Source organism: Seriola dumerili, unplaced genomic scaffold (assembly GCF_002260705.1).
Source record: "Seriola dumerili isolate Sdu_G_001 unplaced genomic scaffold, Sdu_1.0 BDQW01000312.1, whole genome shotgun sequence".
In the NCBI taxonomy this organism is placed as follows: Eukaryota; Metazoa; Chordata; class Actinopteri; order Carangiformes; family Carangidae; genus Seriola; species Seriola dumerili.
The window spans coordinates 116,160-143,953 of record NW_019174567.1 but is presented as its reverse complement, the minus strand read 5'-3'; the positions used below and the strand labels follow the sequence as shown (position 1 = coordinate 143,953).

Below are 27,794 nucleotides of genomic sequence, written 5' to 3'. Positions count from 1 at the left end.
ATTCAGTTTCAGGTTCAATCATTTGACTGAATTCAGGGTTTTTCTTCTGTTGTCGTAGCTCTGACCTTTGCTCGCTCTTTGCTTGATTGTCAGCATCTCCACGCCGCTCATCCTGGCCTTCTTCATGGCCGAGGTGGCTCGGGGACAACCGGAGAGACTGGAATAAAACAAACACACACACAGGTGAATTGCTGTCCGTGAAGGACGGTTAATCTGCAGCAAATTTCAAGTGTTATGTGAATCGCAATAAAACCAATGGCTGCCTGCGAGGTGAGAAATAACTTGAGATATGAGCATCTTGATTTGGACAAAGCTGGAGCAGAGATCCCACCTCCGATGTGTCAGGAAGCTCCCGCTGACGTGTCCTGAGCCGTCGCAGCCCGGGGTCGGGCACGTCATGCCGTCCGTCTTCCCAGATTTCCAGACAAACTGCGAGCCGTTGACGTAGCTGTCCTTCTGCCTCTTAGCCGCCAGGGGGCAGCCGGACGCGCTGCGGTGGGAGGCGTACTTCCCCGTCACGTGACCCTGACCATCACAGCCCGGGACCGGACACCTGAGAGGAGGAGCAAACTTTAACTGTCACTCTGTGGAGCTGGAGGTCCTCAGCTCTTTGATCAGCTGGTTGATCAGCTCGTTGTGTCTCAGCAGAATTTACCAATCATGGTTAATCATGGTTATTATTAATCAATAATCTTTGACCCAGTGAACAGGCTCTGTGATGACAGTAGAGCTGTTAGCTGATTCAGCTAAGTACCATCTTATTGCTAACATAGCTGATTAGCGACTAGCTAACAGTTAGCTCCAGTTAACCTGAGACAGATTTTTAACGACTGACACACTGAGCTTATGTTGCGTTCAATGGGAATGGGAAGAACGAATTCCGACTTGAAATATTAAAGTGTTTTACTGATAACTGCTTACTTATCAGTTTATTATATCTACTTATCATTGGCACAATTTTTGTCGTTCTTTTTAATGACGTTGCTCAGGGAGTTGCTTCGCCGTCTCGTTGTTTTTAACAATGACAAGAAAGAAACTTGACTTGATAAATATTTGTAGCTGTTTGTGAACAAGTGAAGCCAGATACAAACACTGTGGATGGAGCTGTCAGCGGAGGCTTTGAAGCTCTTTCCCCTCCAGTTTCTGTGCTGCTGTAGATGGTTTTGTTGAGGGGGAAAAGAACTTATGAAGTTGAATTTGCTGATACGTCCGACTCAGAATTACAACCAGAGTTTTAACTAACGGAGCAGGAGGAGGGAGATTCTCCGCAGTCTGTGTTTAGTTGATTTTCTTTTGTTTATCCAAATGATCTTATTGCTGTGTTAGATTAAGGAACTCATCCTGGACTTCGCTGCCCTCCCTGGAAGACACCGCCAGCTCCCGCTACCTCAGCAGAGCCACTGACATGATGAAGGACTCCACACGTCCTGCTCAGCACCTGCCTGACCAGGTCCGTCCAAACACACAGCTCCAGACTCAGAGACACTTCCTTCCCCAAAGCCATTAGCACATTAAACTAAGTGATTTATTATTGTGCGATACAATACACTCAACTTCATATTCTAGTTTTATATATATTTCTATATTGTTTATCTTATTTTCATTATTAGAAATGACAGTGACGATAAGGGCTTTCGAATTCTAACTATGTAATGTTCTGTACACGAGGTAGTGGAACCAGTGTCTGTGTGGGAGGAAGTAAATCATCGAAACACTTGTGGATGAAAAACATGATGCTGGTGAAGTAAAACAACAGAAAGCACGAGTAGAGATCTTTAAAAAAGTATCTCAGCTCTGTTCAGGACGTTTCTGATGGAGGGACAGTTCACCTCCTCACCCACCTCCTCCCCCTCCTCCCCTCCGAGGGCTCCAGGCCACGGCAGTGTAACGATGAGCAGGATAAACGCCGCTCGTGCCTCAGCTTCCAGACGCCCGGCTCTGCCGCCTGCATCCCTAAACGCCGTCCGCACTGACATTTGTGCTGATTAGAATGAGGCGAGCGTCGACGGGCCGAGCTCAGGTTAAGCTTAATTATGATTCCACTGTTAATGACGACGGGTGGATGGAACAGAGGTGGCGGCGGCAACAGCTGGCCGCCGGCTGACACCAGCTGAACTTTAGATTATTCACAAGGTCGTATTGGCTCAACATTATGGCTCCACTTAAACGAAAATGTCAAACGCTCACTGGTTCTAACCTTTCCTGGTCACGGCCTGCTGGGAGCCCGAGGTGAAGCGGAGGACTGACCATAACTCCTCCCCAAAATATTCCCTCCTAAAGTTAGAAAGGTCAGTGTACACAGGCCGCATTTTAAGAGAGTAGACGGATGAATGTGTCAAAAATGTCTGATATCAGTTTCATTAACACACTAGATCTGGATTTCTAAAATTAAAACTCTATTACCCACAAAGCTCGGTGGAGTTTTGATAAGATTTATTTTTTCATCTTATCACTGAAACTTTTTGTTGTTGGTCAACTCTGATAATTGATTAATTGTTTTTTTTTTGTCATTTATCAAGCTTAAATACAGTTTCTGGTTCCAGCTTCTCAAACATGAAGATTTGTTGCTGTTGTGACTTTTATATGAACGTAAACTGAATATCAAAACAAGACGTCAGCTTTAAGCTCACAGAAACAAAACATTATAAAAAATAATCTGATGAATCAGTAATGAAAATAATTGTTAGCTGCAGTCCGAACTGACTGAATTAATTCCCTTAAATTAATGATTAGTTTAGTGGTTCCCAACCTGCGGGCTGGGGCCCACTTTTTAAATGTTTTAAAGCAAAAAGATCTTTTAAAGGTTTAAAAACACTTTTCATTGTTTGGTTTTTTTGCATATTGAGGCCGATCACTGTAATAAACCAATGATGGGAGCGTTCAGGTTGTCTCCGGCCGGGCCACAGCGTAATATTGTTTTCTACCTCAGTCTGATTGCACATTAAAAGATCACACCCGTGGTAAGAACTGGAGAATCATAATAAATAGCTGGTTAGCAACAGGAAGAAAAGACAGAAATGGAAATTCCCCTGGTTTTAGTTCGGTCCTGAATGCTCCATCGTTATCATTAGTATAAAAAGTGCTCTGAGACATTATTTGGCGTCAGTATTGTTACAGCGTCGCATGTGGTCCCTCGAAATACTAAAATTTGCCTTAATTAGGGAATTTTCACACTCGGATGAATAGAGTTGTGTTATGATCTTCATTCTGTTTGTCCTTGTCATCCACACACTCACAAAACTGCCCGGGTTTAATTGGTTTGAGATTTTGATCTTGGATTAAGATATTTCAGGTTCTGTCCGTTAAACACAACACTGTGAGAGGATGTGATGGCAGCATGACGCCGTCCTCCAAATGATAGCGGGAGATTCAGTAACTGAAGAGGATGATTTAGTAATAAACAAACACAAACCACTAATGAGAGAAAAAATTGATCAGTGTTTTCAAAGCCTCACAGAAACCTTACTTGATCGGCTCCTGGTCGTCCTTGTCCTCTTTGCTGTGGACGATTTTGATGCCGCTCTTCTTGGCGCGTGGACAACCCGACAAACTGCAGGACAGGGGGACAGATTTAAGAAGGCGTGGACAGTGTGTTTCTGGCGGTTTCATGTGTGACTGCAGACAGTTGTACTGTACCTCCTGTGGGAGGCGTAGTTTCCAGTGATGTGTCCAGATCCGTCACAACCTGGGGTCGGACACCTGAGACACAAACAACCACAACTTTATTATCACATGATGCTACTTTGAACAACAGTAAAGAAGACTGAAGGGACACTGTTCTGTCTTTTTGGTCTCGACCAAGCATCAACCTCCGAGGCTGAAACATGAAGCATCAACATGATGAACCTGAAGCTGCAGTTCCTCTAACGACCACTAGAGTCTGGCTCCAACAGTGAGTCAGTCCCCATAGACTCCCATGTTAAAATGTCCAACTTTACAGCAGAAATAAACATGTTTACAGCCTGGTACAAAAACTGTTTTGGTCTCTAGAGCTAATTTCCTCCTTCATGACACCTGTGTATATAACTCACCTGTTTACATTGTAGTAAGGACTACAGTTATGGATTGAGGGCGTGGCCTCTTTGAGTGACAGGAAGGTGAGAACCTAAATCGCCGTTCCATACAGGCCCCTCCCCCTCGTCCATAATTGGATTAGCTGGGAGTTAGGGGTGGAGTCCGACACTGCCAAGATGGCGACGGTGTAGCAGCTCACTCTGAGCTTCAGAAACCAGCGGTTGATGTTACAGAGGCGACGGCCATCTTTATTTACAGTTGGTGGTTTAAACTCACTTGAGTTCTTGAGAGTTGGTCGTCATCATCCCGCGGATGTTCTTGTCGGCCAGCTGACAGCTCGACAACCTGCAGCAGGTGAAGAGACAAAATACCAGGGTCAGTTTCCTTTGATAAGACCATTAAAGTCCAGTTTTTACTTTGAGTCTGCGACGTGGTGACGTGGGAGTTGATGCTGTGTTGTGAGTGTTGTGTAACAGCGTTGCAGAGTCTTACGTGATGAGCTCCTTCTTGCTCTCCTTGCAGGGCGGGTACTTGTGGTGTTTGGGGCTGGGCATGGTCACCTCGGTCGGGTAGCGCTGCTCGTCCAGCAGCTCCTGGAAGGGATCCAGCTCGTCGCTCTGGTGTAGGGACGAGAAATAAGCCGACTACAGCACGTCACTACAAGCTCCACGTTAACATGATTACACAGAGTACACACAACTTTACATTTCCAAACCTGGTCACTGTCTGAACAGAGAGGCTCCATCTTATCAAGGTGTTTAATTAAAAAATATTGGTGATGGAGAGGTGTCATTTTGTTTGTTAAACGCTGTTAAAGCTCCTCCAGTGTGACGGTCTGTGTCCATGTGTAGTGTGATTATAGATCAGCTCTAGCTTCTATATTAATACTGTGAAAGTATCAAAGCCTCAGTCCACAGAGAAATGCACACAGCCTGTATTCAGAAACTGAGCCTTAAAACCAGCCGTCAGGACTTCTGGAACTTTGTGATGTCACAACAAAGCAGTCACCAAGCCCCGCCCACCTGGACCCACCATCCAAACCTTGCAGGATTTGGTTTCTCTGAGTGTTTTTACCTGAAATCTGCTATATTTTTATTGGATCACTCAGAAAACAGTCAGCCAATCAGAAGAGAGGCTCAGAGCCTCCTCTCTTCTGATTGGCTCACTGACCTGTTGTTACTAGAGCTCCAGAGAGAAGCCTGAGAGAGGAGATGTAAAACTACACTGAGATGGTTTAAATATATGTTCTTAAGGATCAACACTTCAAAATAAAAAACAGAAGAAGAAGAAAATATGGAACTGTCATAAATCAGATTTATTTTTGTTTGCCCCTCTGATTTAATTTACATGTTTAAATCAAGAGTTTAGTTTGCAGGCTTTATAAACTTTACAATTTTAAGTTTTATAGTTTAAATTAACACTTTATTTTACAGGTCTTTTATTTCCTAATTATTTCTTGAGAGTTTCCCAGAAAGAACGAGACTGTGTGCTCATTTTCTCAGTTTAGTTGGCCGTAAGTTAATAATCAGTCAGTATCCAATAATTATTGGAAACTTTATCCTTCATATGTGAAGACGAAAATGTTTGTTTGCTTGTAGAGAATCAATTTTATTCTTGTAGTTTTCACCCTGATAAATACAAGAGCCTCCTCTCTTCTGATTGGCTCACCGACCTGTTGTTACTAGAGCTCCAGAGAGAAGCCTGAGAGAGGAGATGTGAAACTACACTGAGATGGTTTTTATTTCTTCTTGTGGATCAACACTTCAAATAAAACACAGAAGAAGAAGAAAATATGGAGCTTTAAATAAAAATGATGAAGTCTCGTTTCCAGATGAACAGAAACTGACAAACTGATGCAGCATCTATAAAACCAGCAGGAGGTGAGAATCACTCCTCTGTGCCTTTCTTGTTTGATTAGCTCCACACATGCTAACGCCTCAGTGAAATGTACCAGCAGCAGTTCATCAGGTCTAACTCTGTGCAGCCTGCTCTGCAGTCCACACATCACACCTCCTCAGTCGGGAGCAGAAATCGTTCAGGACTGTCTGGAGAAAATCCCATCAGCTGCTCCAGCTCCAGGCTCCAGCCTCCTCTGCAATGTCGTGCTTCATTAACAAACGCAATTACTCTCCTGATTAAAACCTTTCACTTCAGTGCTCTAAATCCGACGCGGCAAATGTAGCAATTTGCTGCATGGATTGCTCTGTGTGATATCAGATCTGTGAGGATTTAAGGCGTGCAGATGATCTACCGTGTTTTACTTATGTATTAGCAGCGTAATTCAGCATTTCAGTGCACGGGCTCCTGAAGCGTTCACTCAGAGAGCTGCTGAGTGCGAGCTGACGCAGTGCTGCCTCCGCTCACATGGGAGCGCAGCGAGCACGCCGGAGAGACGCCTGCATCCGTCATGACAATCAGGGTGATTCATCTGAATTCTAAAAGTTAAACTGACAAGCCTTTCATTTTACTCCTGCTTCTAAACGTCATTTATCAATTTCTTCCTTTTGACCTGAACCTGAGATTAAATCTAAGAGATCCAGATCCACTCTCTTCATCTGGGTCACAGCAGATCCTGGACTGTTCAGTATCACTGGGCATGATGAAGCAGTACATATATATAATTCAGAATGAGGTCGTTTCAACCTACGTTTTGAATTTGATGTGAATATTTAAGAACATGTTACAACCTTTTCTTCTCTTCTTGTATTTTTCAGGGTAAAAACTACAAGAATAAAATTGATTCTGTACAAACATTTTCTACTTCACATATGAAGAATAAAGTTCCCAGTAATTATTGGATATTGCCTGATTATTAACTTACATTTAAATGGAGCAGTACTGCTTCACTCAGCCAACTAAACCAAGAAAATTAATAATCCCAGAGTTTCTGTTTGACCTTTAATTACTACAAATTACACAGTTCATTCCAGGAAACGTTTGAGAAATTATTAGGAAATAAAAGATCCATAAAATAAAGTGTTAATCGAACTTCTGTAAACTTTACAAAGCCTGCAAACTAAAAACTTTATCTGTAAACTCCATCAGATTTATCACTTTGCATAGATCATTGTGTCGTATTGTGTTTCTGATGTTTCCTCTTTAGTTTTCTTCACGTTTTGTCCTTGTTCATATATTATAAATGTTAAACATGTTAATTCAGGATTTCACACAAATAAAACAACTTTTCTAAAAACTTATATATTTTTATTATACGTCACATGTTACGTATCGCTGAGTTAACGTGTCTGATGAGTCATGTGATCCCTTTAAAGTTGATTTAACTTTGGTAAGTGAACGTTCACACACACACACCAGACTCACAGAATTCCCTCTCCTGTATGTAAAGTGATGCAAACATTATGTCGTTCACCACCGACCACAGAGTCCACAGTTTCTCTGCGGCGCTTCTCTGCCACGCACCAGAGGACGAGCGTCGCTTTAAACAGCTTACACACCATCATCATCTCTTAATCTATGCACGCAGCCTTTCATACAAACTCCGGGTTCCTTAAATCTCTCAATTTCATGCTTCAAATTATCCTGACTCTGCATGATTAGGGGACAGGCTGCCTCAATATACGTTAAATGAAGTGGTTAAAGTCGTTAACTGTGACTGTGAGGGCAGGCTGTGGAGCATGAGCAACATTTAGAGCTTCAGTTTTACCTGTTAATGTTACTGCAATCTTCACATGTAAGATCTGAGGCGGTTTACAGCTAAATGATTCTATGATCTGCGTCTGTGGAAAAGCAACAGTTTTAGACCATAAACCTCTCGATTATAAAGTCAGTGCGCTGTGACGTGGACCTTCCTGTTACCTCTTTGTGGTCCTGCTCGTCTCCCAGGCGTTTGATCTTGGTGTAGTCCACGGGCAGGTCCCAGCAGTCGGCCTCGCTCAGCTGGTAGCAGCGGCTGCTGAGCAGAGCCTGCCGCTGGGGCGACATCGGCTGCAGGGGGGTCAACACCGTCCCGCTGCCCTCCGGACCGCCGGGCTGACCCGCCACATCCACTGCACCGCTGTCGTCCAGGTCACCAACCGGACTCTGACGGAGACACAGTGAGAAGATATCTGACGGGTAAACGTAGGCTGGTGACAGTCATGAGGGATTCAGCATTTATGTCTTCAATCACCAACATCAGTTCAGTATTTCACTTTAATGAAGGTGACGGACTCACAGGTCACAGGTTAAATATAGGAGGCCCAGATATCCTCAACAGATCTAAAAACAATTCCCATGACCATTAGACCCTCCCTGTAAACGCCCTCGTCTTTCAAACGCCACGTCCCAACGTCACGTCACAACAAGGTTTGACGTCTCATCCCATATGAGGTCACCTTCATGACGTCATCAAGGTTATTTTCTTAGACTTCACAGGTCTCCTCCAGTCCAGCACAATGATCCTCATGTGTAAAACTGGTGGAGTTGCCCTTTAAGGATTATAAACGTTTCCTACGGTCATGCTCCAGGGTCAGTAATCTCTGGTTACTGATCCTCCTCTGGGTTACGAAAAGAGGTTCATATTCCCAAAGTCTTTCCTAAAGCAAACTTAAAGGATAGTTTTTAAAGGATGACTGCTGATATCTGGAAACATGCAAACAAACCGTTAATCCAGATTATCTAAACGACTTCATTTAGAGGTCAAACAGCAGGTGAGCGCAACTGTGACCCTAAACCCAGCCGGCTAACCCTAACCCTGTGATCTCTTCCTGAACCTACACAAGTAGTTTTGTCGGTTCCAACCAAACTGAATATAATAAATAAAGAACAAATCGACTAAGTCTCAGACTACCTGTGTCAGCAGGTCCTGGGGTTTTCCCGCCAGAGCGTGCGGCAGCTCCCGGCACCTCGTCGACAGGTTGAGGATGGCCGTGGCCGCCATGTGGGCCGCCTCCATGTCGTGGGTGTAGTCGAAGCTGCTCTTGCTGCAGGTGCTGCTGGCGCTGCTTCCTCCTCCGCCCCCTCCGCCACCTCCTCCTCCTCCTCCTCCTCCTCCACAGCTCAGGCTGCTGCTGCTGCTGGGAGCGTAGCTGCTGGTCGTACTGCTGGCCGGGCTCGACGTCTTACAGTAGCGCTTCGCTGCAGGGACGCACACACGCATATGGTTGGTTTGTTAGAGTGACGGTGGCATCCAGCCAAACTGTGCAGCAGATGGATTGTTAGAGAAGAACCAAAATTATAAAAAGAACTTCTGATGCATTTAAAAATATGCAAATGAAAGACTGATGAAGGAAAGGCAAGAGAAAGAAACTTAAAGGCTGCTCATGTATTTTTCAAATTTTTAACAGATCCCATGAAAAGACCAACAATGAATGTTTCTCCTGATGAGGACTGTGTGAGCAGTGCACTGTGTGCCACAGAGCTCCATTGTTGTTCACTGAACTATTAAAGGTGCTGCGTGTCAGTATTCAATTTAAAATAATCAAAAATAAACTCATATTATCTGCAGAATGTGAAGAGATATCTACTGAAGTTAGCATGCTAACCAGCTAGCAGATCGTGTACTACCACTTTGCACCTCAAGAGGCGACAGTGAGTCACTGTAGCGTCCGGTCTGCCCTCAGTCCAACACAAGAGGATGAAAAAGAGAGCAAGAAAGAAATAGAAGCAAAACAAGAAGCTTGTTTTCCAGAGATAGAGACGGGAATGAAGTTTGATGCTGAACTCTCAATGTTTGTTCTAGACTGGTCAGTAAACAGCCGTTAATGCTAATGCTAGCTAGGTAGCTATAGCAAATACTAAACTACATATAGCACCTTAAAAAACACTCACAAATCCTCACTAGAAAAATAGTCCTCATCGAATGTGATTTTACTCCTGTGACCAGCTGTTTTAGGAAATTGCTGAACTGTTCCTGTCTGTATTTATTCCTTTTCCCTGCCAGTTAAATTTGCATTTACATTTTTGTTCTTTGCCATTTCACTCCTGTAACGAAGCTTTTCCAAAAACTCTCTCCAGATTGTACAAATCCCAAAATACAGGTTTGGTGTTTCAGTGTGTTTGGGGAAAGTCGACATGACAGACATTAACCTGATGAACTGTATTAATCCGCAGCTGAAAGTAGTCCCCAACAAATTCGCTATTTCCTCCTGTTTGAGTAATAATTGCTGAAAACTGCTGTGCCCAGCTGTTTTAGGAAATTAGGAAATAAAACTATATATTTAAACTACAAATATGGAGATTTATGTCTCCAGTAGGAGCCAGTGAGCTTGGGGCTCAGTGCCACAGACCGGGAAGTCGGAAAGTCTCAGAATTAGAGACGGACTAACACATTGTTGTTCTGGTCTCCTCATGGGGTTTGTTAACAAGAAAAATACAGAGTAACACCAGACTGGGAGGCGCAGAGATTCAGAGGGAAAATAAGATAGAAGTGGAAAGAGAGGGAAGCTGTAGGGACAAAGAAGAAGAAAGACATGGCAATTGTATGATGGTGAGATGGTGAATCTGGGCTCGGCTGGAGTGATGCTGATGGAGGGAACGATGGTAGAGAGGAGGAGGGAGGGAGTCGTGACGGAGGGGAGCGCAGACACCTCGTCTAAAAACCTCCCTCCTGCCTGTATCTCACTAATGGCTCCCAGCCAAAGAAACAGGGCTCGCCTTCATTATCTCTCTCCTGTTTCACAATCTCTCCATCTGCACCTCCTCCCTCCCTCCCTCCCTCCCTCCATCCCTCTATCCTCTGCTCAGAGGAGGCAGGCTCTCAAGCCTGGCATTTCCATAACTCTGCTTTTCACTCCAGCCATGTGGAGAGGCGGAAAACACCAGTGTTTCCAGTGCTGCAACAAAGAGAATACACCGAGTGCTGAGCATGAGTGAGTGAGTGAGTGAGTGAGTGAGTGAGTGAGTGAGTGAGTGAGTGAGTGAGTGAGTGAGTGAGTGAGTGAGTATGTGTGTGTGTGTGTGTGTGTGTGTGTGTGCTGCTTTTAGAGTACATAATGTTCTCCCCAGAACAGGAGAATGAATAGAAATCCTCCATAGCAGGTTTCATTCCCTTCAACAAGACAAAGCACTGACAGAAAATCATCCACCTGTTTTTTATGTTTATTTTTAATTCAGCTAGAAAATAAATTTGAATTGGAAAAATCGTGAATTTGAATATATGTTTTTTTATGTGTGTGGGAGGTGAATAATTTGGCAGATCAATAAACTCAGAAATCAGAATAAAGACTGAATGTATCAGATTTTCCAGATATATAATGACACTGTTGGAGCTGTTTCTTCTTCTTCTTACTCATTTAATTCCAGTATTGAAGATTCTCGTTCTTGTTCCAACAAGAAGCCAAAAAATTAAAATACAAAAAAAGTAAAACCTTCTGTAAACCAGAACTGAGACAGATGATTATGAATTTTATTCAGCCCGCAGATGTGCGTTCATTTTCCTTACCGTCGTATCCCTTCGGGGAGGTGTCTCGCCCGTGGTGGGACTTGGTTGTCGGGCCTCTCTTCCCGTAGCCGCCATGCTGCCCGTCGTAGCCGCCGTAGTCGTAGCTGGTCTTGGAGTATTTCTCCAGCTCCTTGGCCAGGTTGGAGCGCGGCGTGCTGGTCGGGACGTTGTTCTTGTAGCCGTACTGAGGAATCTCCAGCTGCTTGACGAAACACATCGGCCTGAGAGACAAAAAGCGCTATTTAGTATCCCCGATTTAGGTAACTAGGGAAAATATAATTTACAATTATTTGTTTCCCAAAGTCAAGATGACAGCAAAGAAGACAAGGTAGATGATGTGTTCACAGAATGCTGTAAATTTCACTGCTCCATTCTGCATCCCTCATTAATAATTAAAGGTTTGCCTGCATGACAAAACACACTGACATTTGGCATCCCTGCCTAATGCAATGTATGTCAAAGTAATCAAAACCTGGTTTCAGCTCTTAGGAAACTTGGTTGTTTGTTTCACTGCACAATTCAGTATCCCTCATTAACATATGAAGATTAGAAGTTCAGTATGTGACAAACATATTCAAAAATATATCAAATCTGGTTCCACATTTTAGGAGACAACCATCAAAAACAGGAGCATTGTGTGTGTATTCTCATTATTATTATTTGGCATCCCTTATTTAAGTAAGTAAGTTACTGCACCATTTCACATTCATATTGTAGCTGAACTGGCTGGCTGAATAGGACTGAAAGCTGTTTCAGAGCGCATGTTGGCTTCCCGGACAAAGACTACCCAAGAATGAAGGCTGGATTTATGTGTTGGTGGCATCATTGAACCATTTGGTATCAATGATTTAAGAGTCACACAAGAATGTAATGCAAGGACAAAGACTTTTTTGTTTTCAATATTTTTTTAAGCGGCAATGCTGGGCCGTTAGTTTTACTGCACCATTCAGCATCCCCAGTTCATTAAAGTTCATATAATCATATGACAGAAGTTGCATAACAAAACAAATCATCATTATTATTAAAATAGGTTATTTTGATGTCAGTCTGACTGTGTAATTCAGAGTGGGCGGTACCTGAGGACGCGGTCTGATGTCTGATTGGTCTTGCTGCCGGTGTCAGTCGAGTGGCTCTTCTCATGAACCTTTGCCATCTTCTCTGCGGCAGCGATGGGACAGCCGGACAGACTGCAAGAGGGGGGGTGGGGGAAGGACAGCACACGGCCTGGTTAATACTGTACTGTACTGACACACACACACACACACACACACACACACACACACACACGCACACACACACACACACACACACACACACAGAGCATCTGGCTCTGGATGAAGAGAGGTTCACAGACTGAGGGTCTGACAGGCTGATTGATCAGCTAACTGGTAAAGAGTCCAAGCATTGGCTGGTTTATTGACTCTTGTTTACTGTCTTTCTGACTGCTTATTACGACTGACTGGTTCATTAACTGGCATCTATTGGTTTCACTAACTGACTATTTACTGACTGGTTATTTACTGGCTTACTGAGGCAGACTATTTACTAACGGCTCAACAACTGACTGACTGTTTAGTGACTGGTTACTATCATCACACACAATCTATAACTGTCCATCAGCTGCTGTATCCACAGTGATTGTTTCAATTAGTTTAGATTATATTCAATTAGCAGCTGCTTTGTACAGAGGTGTGATGCTGTCATGTAAGAAAAAAATCTGATTTGTTTTTCTGAATAAACGAGATCATTACTTCAGAATTCTGAGATAATGATCTCATTAATTCAGAAAAACAGAGCAGGATTTTTTGTTTTAAATGTTTTAAAGAAAACTTTTCTCTAAAACTTTTCTGAATTCATCAGATAATTATCTCAGAATTATCTTGTTAATTCAGAAAAACAGAGGATGTTTTTTAAGACAACTTTTATCTAAAAAAAAATCCTGTTTTTCTTTAAAAAAAAAAAAAAAAAAAACTTCAAAAAAATCCTGTTTTTCTAAAACAGAGAAAAACTTTTGAAATTCTGAAAAACAAAAAAAATCTTCAAAAAACAATCCTCTGTTTTGAGTGAATGCATTACGCTTCTGTAGCTTTGGTCCTAAATGACATGATTTCATTCAGCCTCCATAGAAAGAAGCACAAGGTGCCCTCTACAGTTGTAAATACATCAGTTGCATTATGGGTGTGTAAAGCAAAAAGCTAAAGAAAAATACATAGACAGAAAAGGAGAGAATCATTTTAAAAAGAGGACTAAAATAGGACTGTTGGCTCCGGTTTTCTCCACGTTTACACATGACATATATGCATTGAACAGACTGAGGGTTTCAGCTCCACGGCTCTCCTCCTGCTGGCAGTCAGCGAGCATCTAAATCTGTAGGAGAAGTCGTTGCTGATTGGACGGACGCTCGTTTACGTGTCACTGACATCGAGCTTCTGGTGTGAATTTTGCGTAAAAGAAAACTGGCTGCAGCACAGTTTGCATTCAGAACTTAACCCCCCCCCCCCCATCCTCTCCTGTCACTGTGGGCTGTCTCCTAATTACTTCACACACAGAGGAGATGAGATACTGTTGTTGCCAACACACACACACACACACACACACACACACACACACACACACACACACACACACACACTATAAAGGATGGTAGTGTATGAGGAGTGTGTGACAGATCAGCACGGCCGCCGCTGCTGCTTCTGCTGCTGCTGTGAAGGCGTTTCCATGGCGACTGCCAGACATGAAAGCTGTGAGAGCTGATAGCTAGCAGCAGCTAAGCTAGCTAGCTAGTGCTTTGTTTCCTCTCCCAGCGGAGCTGTGCTACATAACACACCCTGCAGCCACGTCTGAGCGAGTCTGTGTGTGTGTGTGTGTGTGTGTGTGTGTGTGTGTGTGCGCGCTCCTCTGTCTGCCAGCGCACGTGTGCTGCTGTCTGTGAGCTAATTTGTAAGTGTCTGACTGTGAATGTGTGTGTGTTTGTGTGTGTGTGGGAATGTGTGCTCCAGCAAGACTGTGTGCATGTAGACTGTATGTGTGTGTGTGTGTGTGTGTGTGTGAGAAAATGAGTGTGAATCCTAATTACTTTACATAATTCAAAAATGTGTGTGTGTGTGTGTGTGATGCTCTCTGCCTGTTAAACAGCTGATGTGACGCAGGCACACCTTCACCTCAAACATGGGGCAAATTTTAAATTTAAGCCTCTTTCTCACATGAATCTAAACCTGGAAATGTTCCAGCACTTGTGTAGAGATCATCTTCTAGAAAAGAACGGGCCATTTTCTGTCTTAGGCTCAAGAAAAAACTGTGTAAAAATCTTTTTCCAACAGCTGTTAATTGAACGAAAACACACAAAATGAGCAGCGTCTCATACATGTACATAAAAAAAACCTATCGCCTTGGTTTGATTCAGATTTTAAAACTGGAAGAACGTGTGTATCAAAGTTTACTTTACATCCACAGCCTTAAAACCAGCTGTCAGGACTTCTGGAACTTTGTGATGTCACAACAAAGCAGTCACCAAGCCCCGCCCACCTGGACCCACCATCCAAACCTTGCAGGATTTGGTTTCTCTAAGTGTTTTTACCTGAAATCTGCTATATTTTTATTGGATCACTCAGAAAACAGTCAGTCAATCAGAAGAGAGGCTCAGAGCCTCCTCTCTTCTGATTGGCTCACCGACCTGTTGTTACTAGAGCTCCAGAGAGAAGCCTGAGAGAGGAGATGTAAAACTACACTGAGATGGTTTTTATATCTTCTGATGGATCAACACTTTGAATAAAACACAGAAGAAGAAAATATCGACATTAACAGGTCAGAATTCAGAGCCTGAAAGACTTGCAGTTGACTCAGACCTCCACTTAAGGACTTAAGGACTTGAAACTTGCTGAGGAATGCAGCTGCTGAATTATGTGTCATTTCCAATAAACATGTTAGAAACTTCTTAATTGTGACATGCTACAGAGTCTGAGTCTCTTTAATAAAGGCTACCGACCAAAAACAAACAGGCAGCATTGAAATGACACCCACCTGCGAGTGTGAAGCTAAACGTCATTCAACTTAAACACACAAACGTACAGTATGTTTTGTGTAAATCAGCCACATTCTGTCGGCTGTGTTAGCGGTCCGGCTGGAGGCCGCTCACTCACCTGCGGTGCGAGTTCCTGTTGCTATTGACATGACCCCGTCCAGAGCAGCCGGGAGTAGGGCACTTTAAAACATTTTCATACATGGCAAGGACTTTGACAGACAGGAAAAGGTGAGAAAGACAGCGAGGGTTAGGAGCAGACAGGAGAGTTACCGGGTGTTCAGCTACGACGGTTAGGGCATGCAGAGATCACAGCGGCACGACTCACACGACAATGGAGCAGGAAATGTCACAAAATGAGCCATGAACGATGCAACAGAGATGGTGTTGCTACAGAAACGCCACCATGAAAGGACAGAGAGTGGTAAACACACTTTCACCTCTTGGTTCAACAACAGGTCACTACAGTGAAAACTCTTCTGTATGTCAGCTACATTTTCACTTCAGCTGTTTCAGGTTCGCTTCAGGTTTTGATTCTAGATTATCAACAAAAACATCCCTGCCAGTTTAAGGTAAAGATTCTTCAGCCTCCAACTTTTTATCACTAACTACTTCCTGTTTCTACCCTTGTCAGCTCCATGTAATGGTGTCCTGCTCACTGAAGCTCAGTGGTTGCCGACCTGCGGGCCACAAAGGTATTGCAAGTGGGCCGAAAAATCGTTTGCAAAACAGAACAACAAGAAAATATGTAAGTAAAAAATATGCATATATAATGAATGTTTTTTAAATGTTTTAAAACAAAATGATCTTTTAAAAATATTTGCTACCTGGTTTTATTTGGCCTCTGTATCGTTATGGATGTGGGTTAACATTTTTGAAATTTTCAAGTGGGCCCCGAGTTGGAAAAGGTCAGGAACCACTGCTCTAATCAGTCTCTTACCTATTTTTAGTGTAATATATTTACATGTCATAAATGTACTACAAACATGACATAAAACAAAATTAGTTTCAATAATAGATTCTATTTAAAATCATTCCTTCTAAATGTCCTTTATTTTATTACGGTTGGGCCGGAGTAAAGGTTTTCAAACCGGTTTGATATATATATATATATATATACATATATATATATTTATGCATTTACTTGATAGAGTAAGTGGAGAGAGACAGGGAGTGGGGGAGAGACATGCAGTAAAGGCTCCGCCCTGAAGTCCATATGGTGCATGCCCTAACCACCATCAGGATGCCCGAATACCGAATATAGAATATGTACCGAATTTTACCACTAGGTGTCACCACTTGACTCAGCGCTCCCAAGTGTAACATAATGATGTCATCAACTCCAGTCCACTTGGTGGCAGTAATGCACCTCTACGCTGGTTTGCCAACCACCAATACTTGATACAATTATCTCGTCCGACACTATGATCTTACGTTAATCATGTAATTTTTCTTATTAACATGCAATACAAGCTGGATTTAGCGCCGGTTGGCGCAGGTTGCTAATGTCGGCTACTTCTTCATTTGTCAGAACCTTCATAACCACAAATGTCGGTTAGCATAAAATCAAACCGGTTTAAGGTCGTACACCGGACCAGACCCGCAAGACTGGAAATTGACCCAACTCTAATTACTATAAACCGGACCGTGGTAATAATGATAGTAATAGGAACAGTAATAATCTTCAGTCGTCATTGTTTGGCAAAGGAAAAGACGTCATGAGCGTCACCCTTAGCTAATGTGGCAGCTGTGACATCACTACAGTCCATGTTATTCCTCGTGCTCCTCTCTTTGCACTCCGTCCTGTTCTTCTGTATAAAGCTATAATCTGCAGGCGTGACGCCCCTGTGACCCCACCATGGCAAGTTTTACCTGTGAGTTTAGTGTGCGTGATTAAAGCAGGTGTGTTCTCATGCAGGTGTTTTTGTGAGTGTGTGCAGCCAGCAGGTGGATCACACTGACTCTTCATGCTGTTCACGTTACATCAGCGACACCAGACATCAGGCAGGTGTGATGAGGAGGAAGAGAAGAAAGCAAAGGGGGACGCTGATTTCAAAGTGCTGCGCTCTGAAACTCAGAACCTTGATAACGTTTTGCAGCTAATCAGGGTTTTACCTTGAATTTTGCTCCTCTAATAAAAACCACCAGTCGCCCGAATGTGGCTCCGTCACACATTAAATCCTGATTTATAACATTGCAAATCACTTATTTACGAACAAGCCGTCGTTCTCACCAAAGTCAAACCCGAAATATCTATAAAACACCTCCAACGTAACACAACACACATGTCATGCAGGACGGGTGCATGGTGGTGGACAGCTAACAACATGCCCGACATTGTCCAACTCTCACTGCTACACAATCCATCCAACAAGTCATTTAAAGTCAGCGTTAATTCTTTCAGTCAGAACAAATATCTTAACTTCAGTTAAACGAAGTAAATAAGTGAGTTTGGGGTCGTGAACTGGACCGACCCGAAGGTTTTCATTGGTTTTTAAGGTGAAAAAAAGGTTTCAGATCCACAAACATTTCTCAGAGGAAGAAATAATCTGATTGGTTAAGTCAAATCTCAGCAGGCGGAGCTAAAGAAGGTCTCCTTCCTGCATTTATGCAATGTCAGGAACTACGGAGAAAACTTCCTGTTTTTCAGATTTAAAGTGTTCACACACTATTCCAAGACACTACAGTTACCACCACTGCTAGCCATGTAGCCACAGAGCTAAATACCCATTTTCATTGTGTTTTTACTGAGTGTGTAGCTCTTTTTTAATTTCTGAATTAGAGTTTTAATGGTACTGCTGGATTTTATCTTGAAGTAACTGACAGCTTCAGTGGTTTTGATATTTGTGCCACTGATTTATTGACACAGTTGTGTAGAAATACCTGATATCTCCAACCCAGGGGTGTAGCTATGAAACTGACGTGATAGATTTTAAAGACATGTAGATAATTGGAGTTCAGTTTTTGCCATTTTGTTGTTGTATTTAGCGACCTTTGCTGGTTAGAAGACAAGAAGACAAGGGTTCTTAACCTCCCCCAGCTGAGGTTTAACTCAACCAATCAGATGATTCCTGCCTCGAGGGCAGCTCCGCCTCTGAGAAATGATTGTTTATTAAAGCCACGAGCCACAACATGAAGTTCTGTGTCGGCTGAAATGACTTGTCAGATTGTCCTTATTTAGAGTTTTTCAGCGCAGCACCACATCCAGGCAGTGGGACCTACTCTCAGGCGGGACTCGGTCCTTGTGGGGACACCCGGACAGGCTGCGGTGGTGCGGGTACAGACCCGTCACGTGACCTGTCCCGTCGCAGCCCGGCGTCGGACACTTGCTCTCCTTCTTCTCCCCTCTGGAAGAGTCTGGAAAAGGACGGAGAGAATAAGCGAGGGAGGTGGAGGTGAGTCAACAGGTACAGGTAACTGGCAGCTGAGCGTCGGCACAGTCGGCTGTTTTTTCTGGCACCAAAGGGTGGGCCGGCTCTGGCCCATATATGGCTGGTGACGATTATCCTGCTGAATCAAAAAAAGTTGTTGATTATTTACTGTTATAATCAAAAGACAGAGGAAAAATCCCACTGATCCAAGGTGAAGCTTCAGGGCTGAACTACATAAATACATCATCCCTGCAGCTCTCTATAAAGATCCAATGATATAATAATATAATAATATACAAAAGCAACGACAGGCATAAAGAGCACTTCTGCTTTTGATAATTTAAAATTTTCATAGTGTGAAAATGCTGCTTTTACTTGAGTAAATAATTCTCCTTAAATTCTTCTTCTGCTGTATTTCTTCTGTCATCATCAACATCACAATAAAGCTGCTCACATGAACACAACATCAGGCTGAATGAACCAGGAGAAACAAAATGGCAGGCTGTGATTTGAGGAGTGTGGACCTGGGCTCCAGTCGCCGGCACTCGAGTCGTCTCGGGGCCAGAAACCGACACCTGGAGGCGGCGTGAGTTTCCTGTCCTCGGTCCGGTTCAGACACATCATAATGGAAGCTTTCCTGCGGACTAATAAAACCTCCCTGTGGGCTAACAAAGGCATCCTCTGTACTAATGAATCAGTCTGAAGCCCGTCTGAGTCTGAAGCGAGGCTGATAACTGCGCAGCACTGACTCCCTCCCGGCGGCGCCGGGCTCGTATTTGAGTGGATTTAGAGAAATAGGCCGCAGATAGCGTCCCACAGATGAGATTTGCTCTCCTAACGGGCCGTGCGGATTGCCATTACTCATGCCTGACAAGCCGGCCGTCTGATGTTCCCACACCGGCCTATTTTAACAACATAAGCTGCTGTCAGAGGAAAACCATGCATCTGCAGAAAAAAAAAAATAACTGTGTCGGTCCTGAATGTAGAAAATAAGTGCCCATTATCTCATTGGCGGCCATGTACAGCATCTCTAAAATAACACAATGGAGCTTTAACAGGTTTGAAGAGCCCAGAGGTCAGAAACTCATTCAACCCAGCGATGTGCACAGACATTAAAGTTACAGTTGTGTGTGTGTGCGTGTGTTTTTCCCGTTAGCCTCGGGCTGCTGCAGTATTGAGGGTTACAGGAAGTCAGACAGACGAGATAAACTCCCTCCCTGCTGACCTGGGTTCAGATTTTTGGAGTAAAAAGCTGCTTCAGGTCAAATGTAATGCGAGGAGGTGGTTGTAAAATTGGCAGGATATAGGAGAGGAAACATGATCAGAGGACGACTTTGTGAGCACAGTTCAAACACTAACAATTTTCAGGACTTTTTGTGGTAGAGAACAGACAGTGTTCATTGTGTTTTATCATTTAAAAGTGAGACTTTTATTACCAGTTTATTACCAAGATGTAATGAAATAATATTTCTTTTAAACAGTTGATTCACGAGTCTGTTGAGGCTCCGATCAGCGTTCATCACCATTAGGTGGTATTACGTGTACGAAAACTTAACATTTTTCTTTTATTCCAAATGTTCACGTTAAAAGGATTTTCAAAATAAAAGTATAAAGAATGTGACAAACTGACTGTAATTATAAAATTATAGATTATAAAGAGCAATAAAGATCTAAATAAAGACTAATAACTGGCAACGTAGTGATTTTCTCTCTGGATTTATTGACTTTTAAAAACCTTTAGCTACTTTTTTTTCTATAAAAGTGGTGAGCCTCAGTCAGTCGACCAATCATCAGCCAGACAGTGACAGGAATAGGCTGTGAAAGGGCGTCCCTAACGCCCTATTGTTTTTATTCTAAATGATTTAACTTGACGATCGAAGTTTAATTTTGTTGAGTCAACAACAGTGAATTTATTCCAGTTCATGACTCTTCAGTTTCCCAGTCTGAGCACCAGCTGCGGTGGTTTTAATGTCGGTGTTAGACGTAGATGCACACCGAGGAGCTGCTTGAAAAAAATGGCTGATTGTATAATTACATACTGTAGTTACAGTCAGTTTAGTTCAATTTAATTATCTTTAGATTAAAAATCATAATAATCTTCTTTGTATTTGCAGCTTTAGTGAAAATCGTTGGCAACTCTGCTTCTGAGACATCGCTGCAGACCGTCCGGGGAATGACGCGGGGCCCCTTCAGGGAGGTTTCCTACTGAGATGTCACTGCAAATTGTTAATTAGTTGTTTAAGGCGGAAGGGAGTTGCATCTTGAGATACTGCGGTGGAGTTAAGTTTGTCAGCCGGCAGCCCTGCCCGCTGCGTCTCTCTACACACTGACAGACTCACTGAACTAAGTTTGCCACTGGAAGTCCTGGTGTCACAGTAAAAATAGTCCTGGCAGGAGAAAACCTCCCAGACAAAGGTTCCTCTCTGCCAGAGGTGAAATATCTGAGTCGAGGAGGCCGAGGATGAAGAAACACTCAACTGAAAAATATAATAAACTCTGATGGACAGATTTTCCAGCAGCGTCCAAACTGAACGCAGATGTGAAATCAACATGAAGTCGTACCACGGATCAATACTAACCCAGCGAGGGTCAGTGTGTGGGTGTCGCTGCCTACCTTTAGGGTAGTACGCCCTCTTCAACCCGTCATGGTGCATCCTGGACTTGCGCTCCTCGGCGCCGCTGCTCAGCCTCGGGCTGTGCTCGCCCTGGCCGCGGAGGTGATGGTGATCCCGCCGGGGCACGGCGTGCTCCGAGGCCATGCGGTCCCTCATGACCTTCGCTCTCTCTGACTCCAGGGCGATGGCCTTCTCCAGCAGCGACAGGTTTCCCTTGGCCATGTCGTAGGTCTCGTCCGAGCGGTCGGAGGCCACCGACGTGGTGTCCTCGTCGCCCTCCTGGCTGCAGCTGGTCGGGTAACCTCTGGACGCCGGGCTCAGTTGCTCCTCCAGCTTCATCAGGTTCACCATGTCGGAGTAGCTGCGCTCCAGAGACCGCGGCTCCTCCAGTGGACCCTGCTGGCAGCTCTCGTACCTGAGGGGAGGATGAGGAGGAAAAACTGAGACGGTGCAGGAAGTCGAGGTCGTCAAGCAGCGAGGGCGATGGAACATTCATGTGGTCGTTTTTAATCAGCGACATCAAGTTACCGGAGGAATCGTTAATGTGTCACAAATTTAGCTAAATCTATATAAACAGACCATGGGGCGTCGTGTGGCGTAGTGGTCTAAGGCGCCCCGGTTCGAGTCCCGCATCATACGGCCTTTGCTGTCATTCCCCCTCTCTGCCTCCCCATTTCCTGTCTCTCTACTGCACTATCAATAAAGGCATAAAAAGCCCAAAAAAAATATTCTTTAAAAAAAAAAAAAGAGAGAGATTGCGTACCTGGTCTGGTGATGCACCACCTGCTGGTCCGGCGGGTTCTGCAGCTGCTGGTGGAGGGCGTGGAGGGCGGGGCGGTCAGACGGCTGCGTCTCGCTCAGTTTCCGAGCCAGATCGAAGCACTGGTTCCTCAGACACTCCAGACTGCTGAGGCACACCTCCTCCTCGCTCTCGTCCGCCTGAACCCTGACCCCGCCGCCAGGCCGCCCGTTAACGTGGCCGCCGTCGTCCACCATGGTGCCTTCCGGGTAGCCGTCCTCGGGCAGCATGGCGCCGTGACCCTGTGCGAGCAGCTTCAGGGAGTCCACCGTCTCCCTGACCACGTCGCTGTCCAGGTCCACGCTCAGCTCGCCCTTCCTGTCGCCCTGCTCGCTCCCGTCATCCTCGTCGTCGTCATCGTCCTCTCCGGCGCTGTTGGAGGAGTTGCTGTTCATCTCGGACTCGGTCATGGCCTGGTAGGCGGCGTCTTCGGCGATCTTGCCCAGGTTGAGCAGCGACTTGGCCACCAGCTCGTCGTAGTTCTCGTACTCTTCTCCGGTGGCGTTCCCGACGCCGATGGTGCAGCTGTTGTTGTTGTCGTCCTTCTGAACCGGAAGGAGCTTTGATTGTCCACCGGGTTTGTAGTGGTTCTCTACTGTCAGGAAGAAAAGAACAAAATCTCACATCACAGCCAGTTTTCACCCATCAGCATCGTTTCCCTCGGCGTTTTGCACCATGAGCAACATAAACAGCAGGTAATGGGTCAAAATACGAGAGGAAATGGATTCATTTTGCAGATAATGTAACTTTCTGTTCATTTATAGAATCAAGATCCTGCAGATGAAAAGGAAATGAAGCTTTTACAGCCTCTAATCAACTCAGCGACGCTGATGAACCCGCTCTCTCCTCATATATCCCTGAATACATTAGCTGCATCCCTCCCAATTATGATCCACTGTTTACTCACAAAAAACATACAACCCAGAGCTGTGCCGAGCGGCGTCGCTCGCTCTCTCCCCGCTAAGCCTCGCTGTTGATTTTGGGGACAGAGACGGCGAATGAGAGCAGAGAAATTGAAAAGGGAGGCGTGTGAGGTGCTCCGATTCAGGAGCCATAAATATCCTCAGGAGGAGAAGCCGAGGCAGAGCGCATGTGACACGTCCGCCGAGACGGGGAGGGGAACAGGGAGGGGAGGGGAGGGTGAGAGTTAATAACTCAGCAGAGCTCCTCTCCCGATTATTCGTGAAGCGCTGTCAGAAGCGATTGAGGACACGGGGGGTGCTGGGGAGGGGAGGGGGGAGGGATCGAGGGAAACGTGGCGGGAGGGAGGGCGCAGAGCATCTGTCTACCAGCGATTGGGCTCAGCAGCTCTCATCACTTACGCCTCTCCCCACTGCAGAGAGTGGACACCGGTCTGACCCAGAACGGGACCTGAATATGAGCCACATCTGGAACACGACTGGCTTCAGTCACAGCTTCATACATGTTCCAGGTCTCCTGCCTCCACCCGCACAGACCTGTGGGCTGCACCTGCACACGGATCTAAGACGCTGTCCTCACCTGAAAACTAACGGCTGCAGTAACGACAACTGACTATTATTATGAGGGAACGAGATCATATCGGCTATCAGCTGTTTCACAGGGTGACGATCAGACTAGAGGAGGCTCTGAGCCTCTCTTCTGATTGGCTGACTGTTTTCTGAGCGATCCAATAAAAATATAGCAGATTTCAGGTAAAAACACTCAGAGAAACCAAATCCTGCAAGGTTTGGATGGTGGGTCCAGGTGGGCGGGGCTTGGTGACTGCTTTGTTGTGACATCACAAAGTTCCAGAAGTCCTGACGGCTGGTTTTAAGGCTCAGTTTCTGAATACAGGCTGTGTGCATTTCTCTGTGGACTGAGGCTTTGATACTTTCACAGTATTAATATAGAAGCTAGAGCTGATCTATAATCACACTACACATGGACACAGACCTTTACACTGGAGGAGCTTTAAGGAAATATTCATCTGAATTATCTTGGTATTTAAAAACATTTGGATTTGAAGATAAAATCTGGAGGAAAACATGAAGAAAAAGAAGGAAACAAACAGAAACAACAAACTCACCCTGCTGACGATTCTGCTCCTCCTCTTCCTCCTCATCCTCGTCTTCCTCCTGCTCCTCCTCGTCATCACCGTCCTCCACTTCTTCCTCCTCTTCGTCCATCCCCTCCTCCTCCTCCTCCTCCTCCGTCCGCTCCCCTCTTATTGGCGCATCCGCTCTCTCCACCTCCACCTCCTCCTCCTCCTCTTCTTCTTCCTCCTCCTCTCCCTGCTCCTCGTTGTCCTCCGAGAACTCGTCCTCCACCTCCCCGTCTTCTTCCTCATCGCCTTCTCTCTCCCCTTCCTCTTCCTCCTCGTCCTCCTCCACTACCTCCCCTTGCTCCTTCCCCACTACCCCCACCTCCACGGCTTCATTCTCATAGCTGGTGTAGACGGCGGTGTCTTCCTCCTCCTCCTCCTCGCCCGGGCAGGAGGTGAGGAAGGGCCTCCTCTTGGCAGCCGGCTCCAGCGGCTGTTTTTCCAGAGCCTTCCTCTTCTTGGCCAGCGGGCAGCCGTAGACACTGAGATAAGACAGAGGGCACATCCGTGATCAGCCGCCATCTTTGTTCTCATATTTACTATTTGATCATTTCAACTATTTTATCTTCAGCTTCACCGGCCCGACGCTTGCCCTTCCTCTGCTAACTGGAGCCGATTCTCAGGTCAAACAAACCTGAAACCCGAGCCAACTCTGGCAGACACACACGGGGCCGGAGCTGGCCCACATCTGATACTACAGAGCCAGAACAACCGCGTGTACCGACACTCGGCCGGCTCGCCTGGTCGTATTTATCAGTTCAGAATTATTTAGTGGGTCATAGACAAAAGATCACAGCTGGACTGATAAGAGTCGAGCTCCACATCTGCTTTTAGTGGAAGTGTTGCACAGTTTACAGAACAACTTAACAATAGCAATAACATGAATAAATGAAGGAAGGTTCTCTAACTGTCCTTTAATAAATATTATTAAATAAATAAATAATAGTATAACATCACTGTAAAAGAATGTATATTTTCAGAACACTACGCTTGTTGAGACAAAAAGAAATGGTGAGTTAAATTCACTGTATTTTTAATATGTTGATCCGTGTTGCAACATCCGGATTCTTCCATTCGAGTAAATCTTGTGAAGGAAAAGTCGTGTGTGATCATCTTTAAATGCTTTGGGTCGTAGCAGAAGTGTTCACAGTCGGCCCTCCTATATATGCTGCGCACATAATCTTTCTAATATTGTAATACTGATAGTGAACTACTTTGGCAGTTAAGACAGGAGAAATGAATGTATTTTACTGCTTTGTACTGCCCTCAAACAACTTTAGAGCAATACTGCCAATGTCATGTTTGAAATCTTCCCAAAATAAGAGTCCCAATAGGAATATTAATGGAATCACAGCGGGGCGTCTTGTTCGGTTGCAGCTACAATATAAGCCTGTATCTGGGAAAGACTGCACGTCTGAACGTCTGTTTTACATACAACAAATGTCACAAAGAATGAACTGTTGCATTAAAAATTGTTTACATCTACTGCTGCGCAAATTTCCCTCATTATTTCAATAAAGTTTCGCACCACAAAAAGACGGTATCACAGCGAAACAGATTAAACGCATCTTGGAGACGTGAGCTCCACATCCGAAAAGTGCGACTCGGATTTAAGCCGTTCTTCCTGCCAGTGGAAAAAGGGATGGAGCAGTTTAGCCTTGGCCTGTCTGGATGAATCTAGACTACAGTCATACAGACCTGAGGCTGTGGTGAAGCAACAGCTGTTTAAGTTTTTAATCATGTGAATATTAAAGCTATGTGCTGTCACCATGTGTAGGCAGCGGCGGCAGCAGCAGCAGCAGCAGCAGCAGCATCAGAATTAAAACAAGCTAAATCTGGGTGTGTTTGTTGCGGGCTTCATCAGGCAGCACAGTCTGCAGCAACAACAAGGAGATCAACCACTGTTTTTACAATACGATGCCAAGTCGTTATAGTTGTGTGTGTGCACTCGTTGTGATTGGCTGAACCTGTTTCACTGCAGGTAAAACAGGGAGAATCTACGACACGATTAAAATAAATCAATATAAATCATTTTGTCGGAACATAAAGAGCATGCTTCATGTGACTGTTCAGTGTTCACAGTTAAACAAAGCTGATCATTGTATTGTATTTATTGCATACATTTTTTTTTATGAACAATTTTTGATTAAATCATAAAAAACAAACAGCAACAAAAAATAAAATAAATAGAAATAAAGAGTGGAGCATGTATGCATATATACATAATGTGTATACTTCTGAAATAAACATAGAATTGATTCATGGAATATTGCACCAATAACAAGTGAAAATAATATGCAAGCATGCATAATGTATACCTGTGTCGTCTTGACTCATATGCATCCTTGTGTGCACATACACACGCATGCATGTACATATAAACAACTAGATGCCAACAATTAGGAATAATTATCCCTCATTCCCTCCCTGAGTGAGAGATCGACGCCCACATGGACGGACATGTGGACCTGAGAGCCGTCGCTCAGGGACGACATGGAATCTCTTCATTGAGACTAAATATAACATATATATAGAAAACAGCCGTTGTGTTTCCACACGTTTCACTAGATTCAGACGTTTCCATCAGCCTGCAGGACTCGGATATATTGTATTTTAACTTGTTGCTACAGTGAAAACTGTTCGTCACAAAACAAATAGAAAAAGTAAATATTTTAACTTAATGTCATTCTGTTGCGTTGAGATGTTTCTCTAGCTCCGAGAGAAAAGCCTCTCTGCTGTCAGAGGGCAACATTAGCATCACGAGGGTCAGGGGAAGGAAGGCTCGGCGTGCCAAAGTCAGAGGTCAAAGTGCTGCAGTTCGTGTGTTGAGACACTGCAGTGGATTTCCACCCGCTCTCACAGGAGGAGGAGAATCAGCCTTTAAAAAAAAAAAACCCAAAGCTTATTCAACCGGGGCCTCAATTACGCAAATCCCATAATAGTCATTAACTGTTGGGAAAATTCTGCTTTAATTGCTCCAAAACAGCAAGCACAATTATACACGCCTTTAATGTGGATTTTAGGAAGTCAATTAGTCCATTTCCATATGAAAGAGCTTATTTTGTGTTTGGAGGGCATGGTGAAGGAGGTGATGCTGCTTCTCTGACTGAAGCTGCTGCGTGTTCGTCTGACAAACCCACAGAATAAAACCTGATAACCGCTCCACAAAAACTTTCATTCCCTCTCTTTCTGTAAGCGACAATCCGTTTCATTCTGCTACTGATTCCTTTCACGTGCATCATCGTGGAAGACAATTAGTTATTTCTGAGATAAACTCGAACCACACTGAAGCCAGTGAACAGACAGTTTCACATTTGCTGGAACCAGAAAATCCCAATTTGGTAAAAGAGGGGAAGAAGTTGGGTGAGACGAACAAGCAACAAGCAACTGCCGCAAAATATACCTCCCCTTAAGAATGGTTTTCTCCTTAATACAGCTGCAATAATAAGAAATACTTCGCTATTTTCAGAGGCAACAGACAGTAACAGAAAGATAAGATGGAAGATCATTAAATAAACAGAAGTCTACAGCCTG

The 27,794-nt window shown here is 44.4% G+C and overlaps 1 protein-coding gene across 1 annotated transcript in view; it reads right to left on the bottom strand.

The window, feature by feature from the left end:
* Positions 1-27,794, bottom strand: part of LOC111231713 (myelin transcription factor 1-like protein) — a 50,636-nt gene that overhangs the window by 6,657 nt on the left and 16,185 nt on the right. The window contains exons 5-20 of the mRNA XM_022758930.1: positions 24,616-24,742; positions 24,255-24,525; positions 22,180-22,790; positions 21,399-21,783; positions 18,636-18,770; positions 15,535-15,625; positions 12,472-12,582; positions 11,396-11,616; positions 8,801-9,090; positions 7,820-8,055; positions 4,507-4,629; positions 4,291-4,359; positions 3,637-3,699; positions 3,467-3,550; positions 332-553; positions 66-157 (exon numbers count right to left, since the gene is read on the bottom strand). Of these exons, the coding sequence (XP_022614651.1) occupies positions 66-157; positions 332-553; positions 3,467-3,550; positions 3,637-3,699; positions 4,291-4,359; positions 4,507-4,629; positions 7,820-8,055; positions 8,801-9,090; positions 11,396-11,616; positions 12,472-12,582; positions 15,535-15,625; positions 18,636-18,770; positions 21,399-21,783; positions 22,180-22,790; positions 24,255-24,525; positions 24,616-24,742 (3,131 nt within the window). The remainder of the gene's footprint in view (positions 1-65; positions 158-331; positions 554-3,466; positions 3,551-3,636; positions 3,700-4,290; positions 4,360-4,506; positions 4,630-7,819; positions 8,056-8,800; positions 9,091-11,395; positions 11,617-12,471; positions 12,583-15,534; positions 15,626-18,635; positions 18,771-21,398; positions 21,784-22,179; positions 22,791-24,254; positions 24,526-24,615; positions 24,743-27,794) is intronic.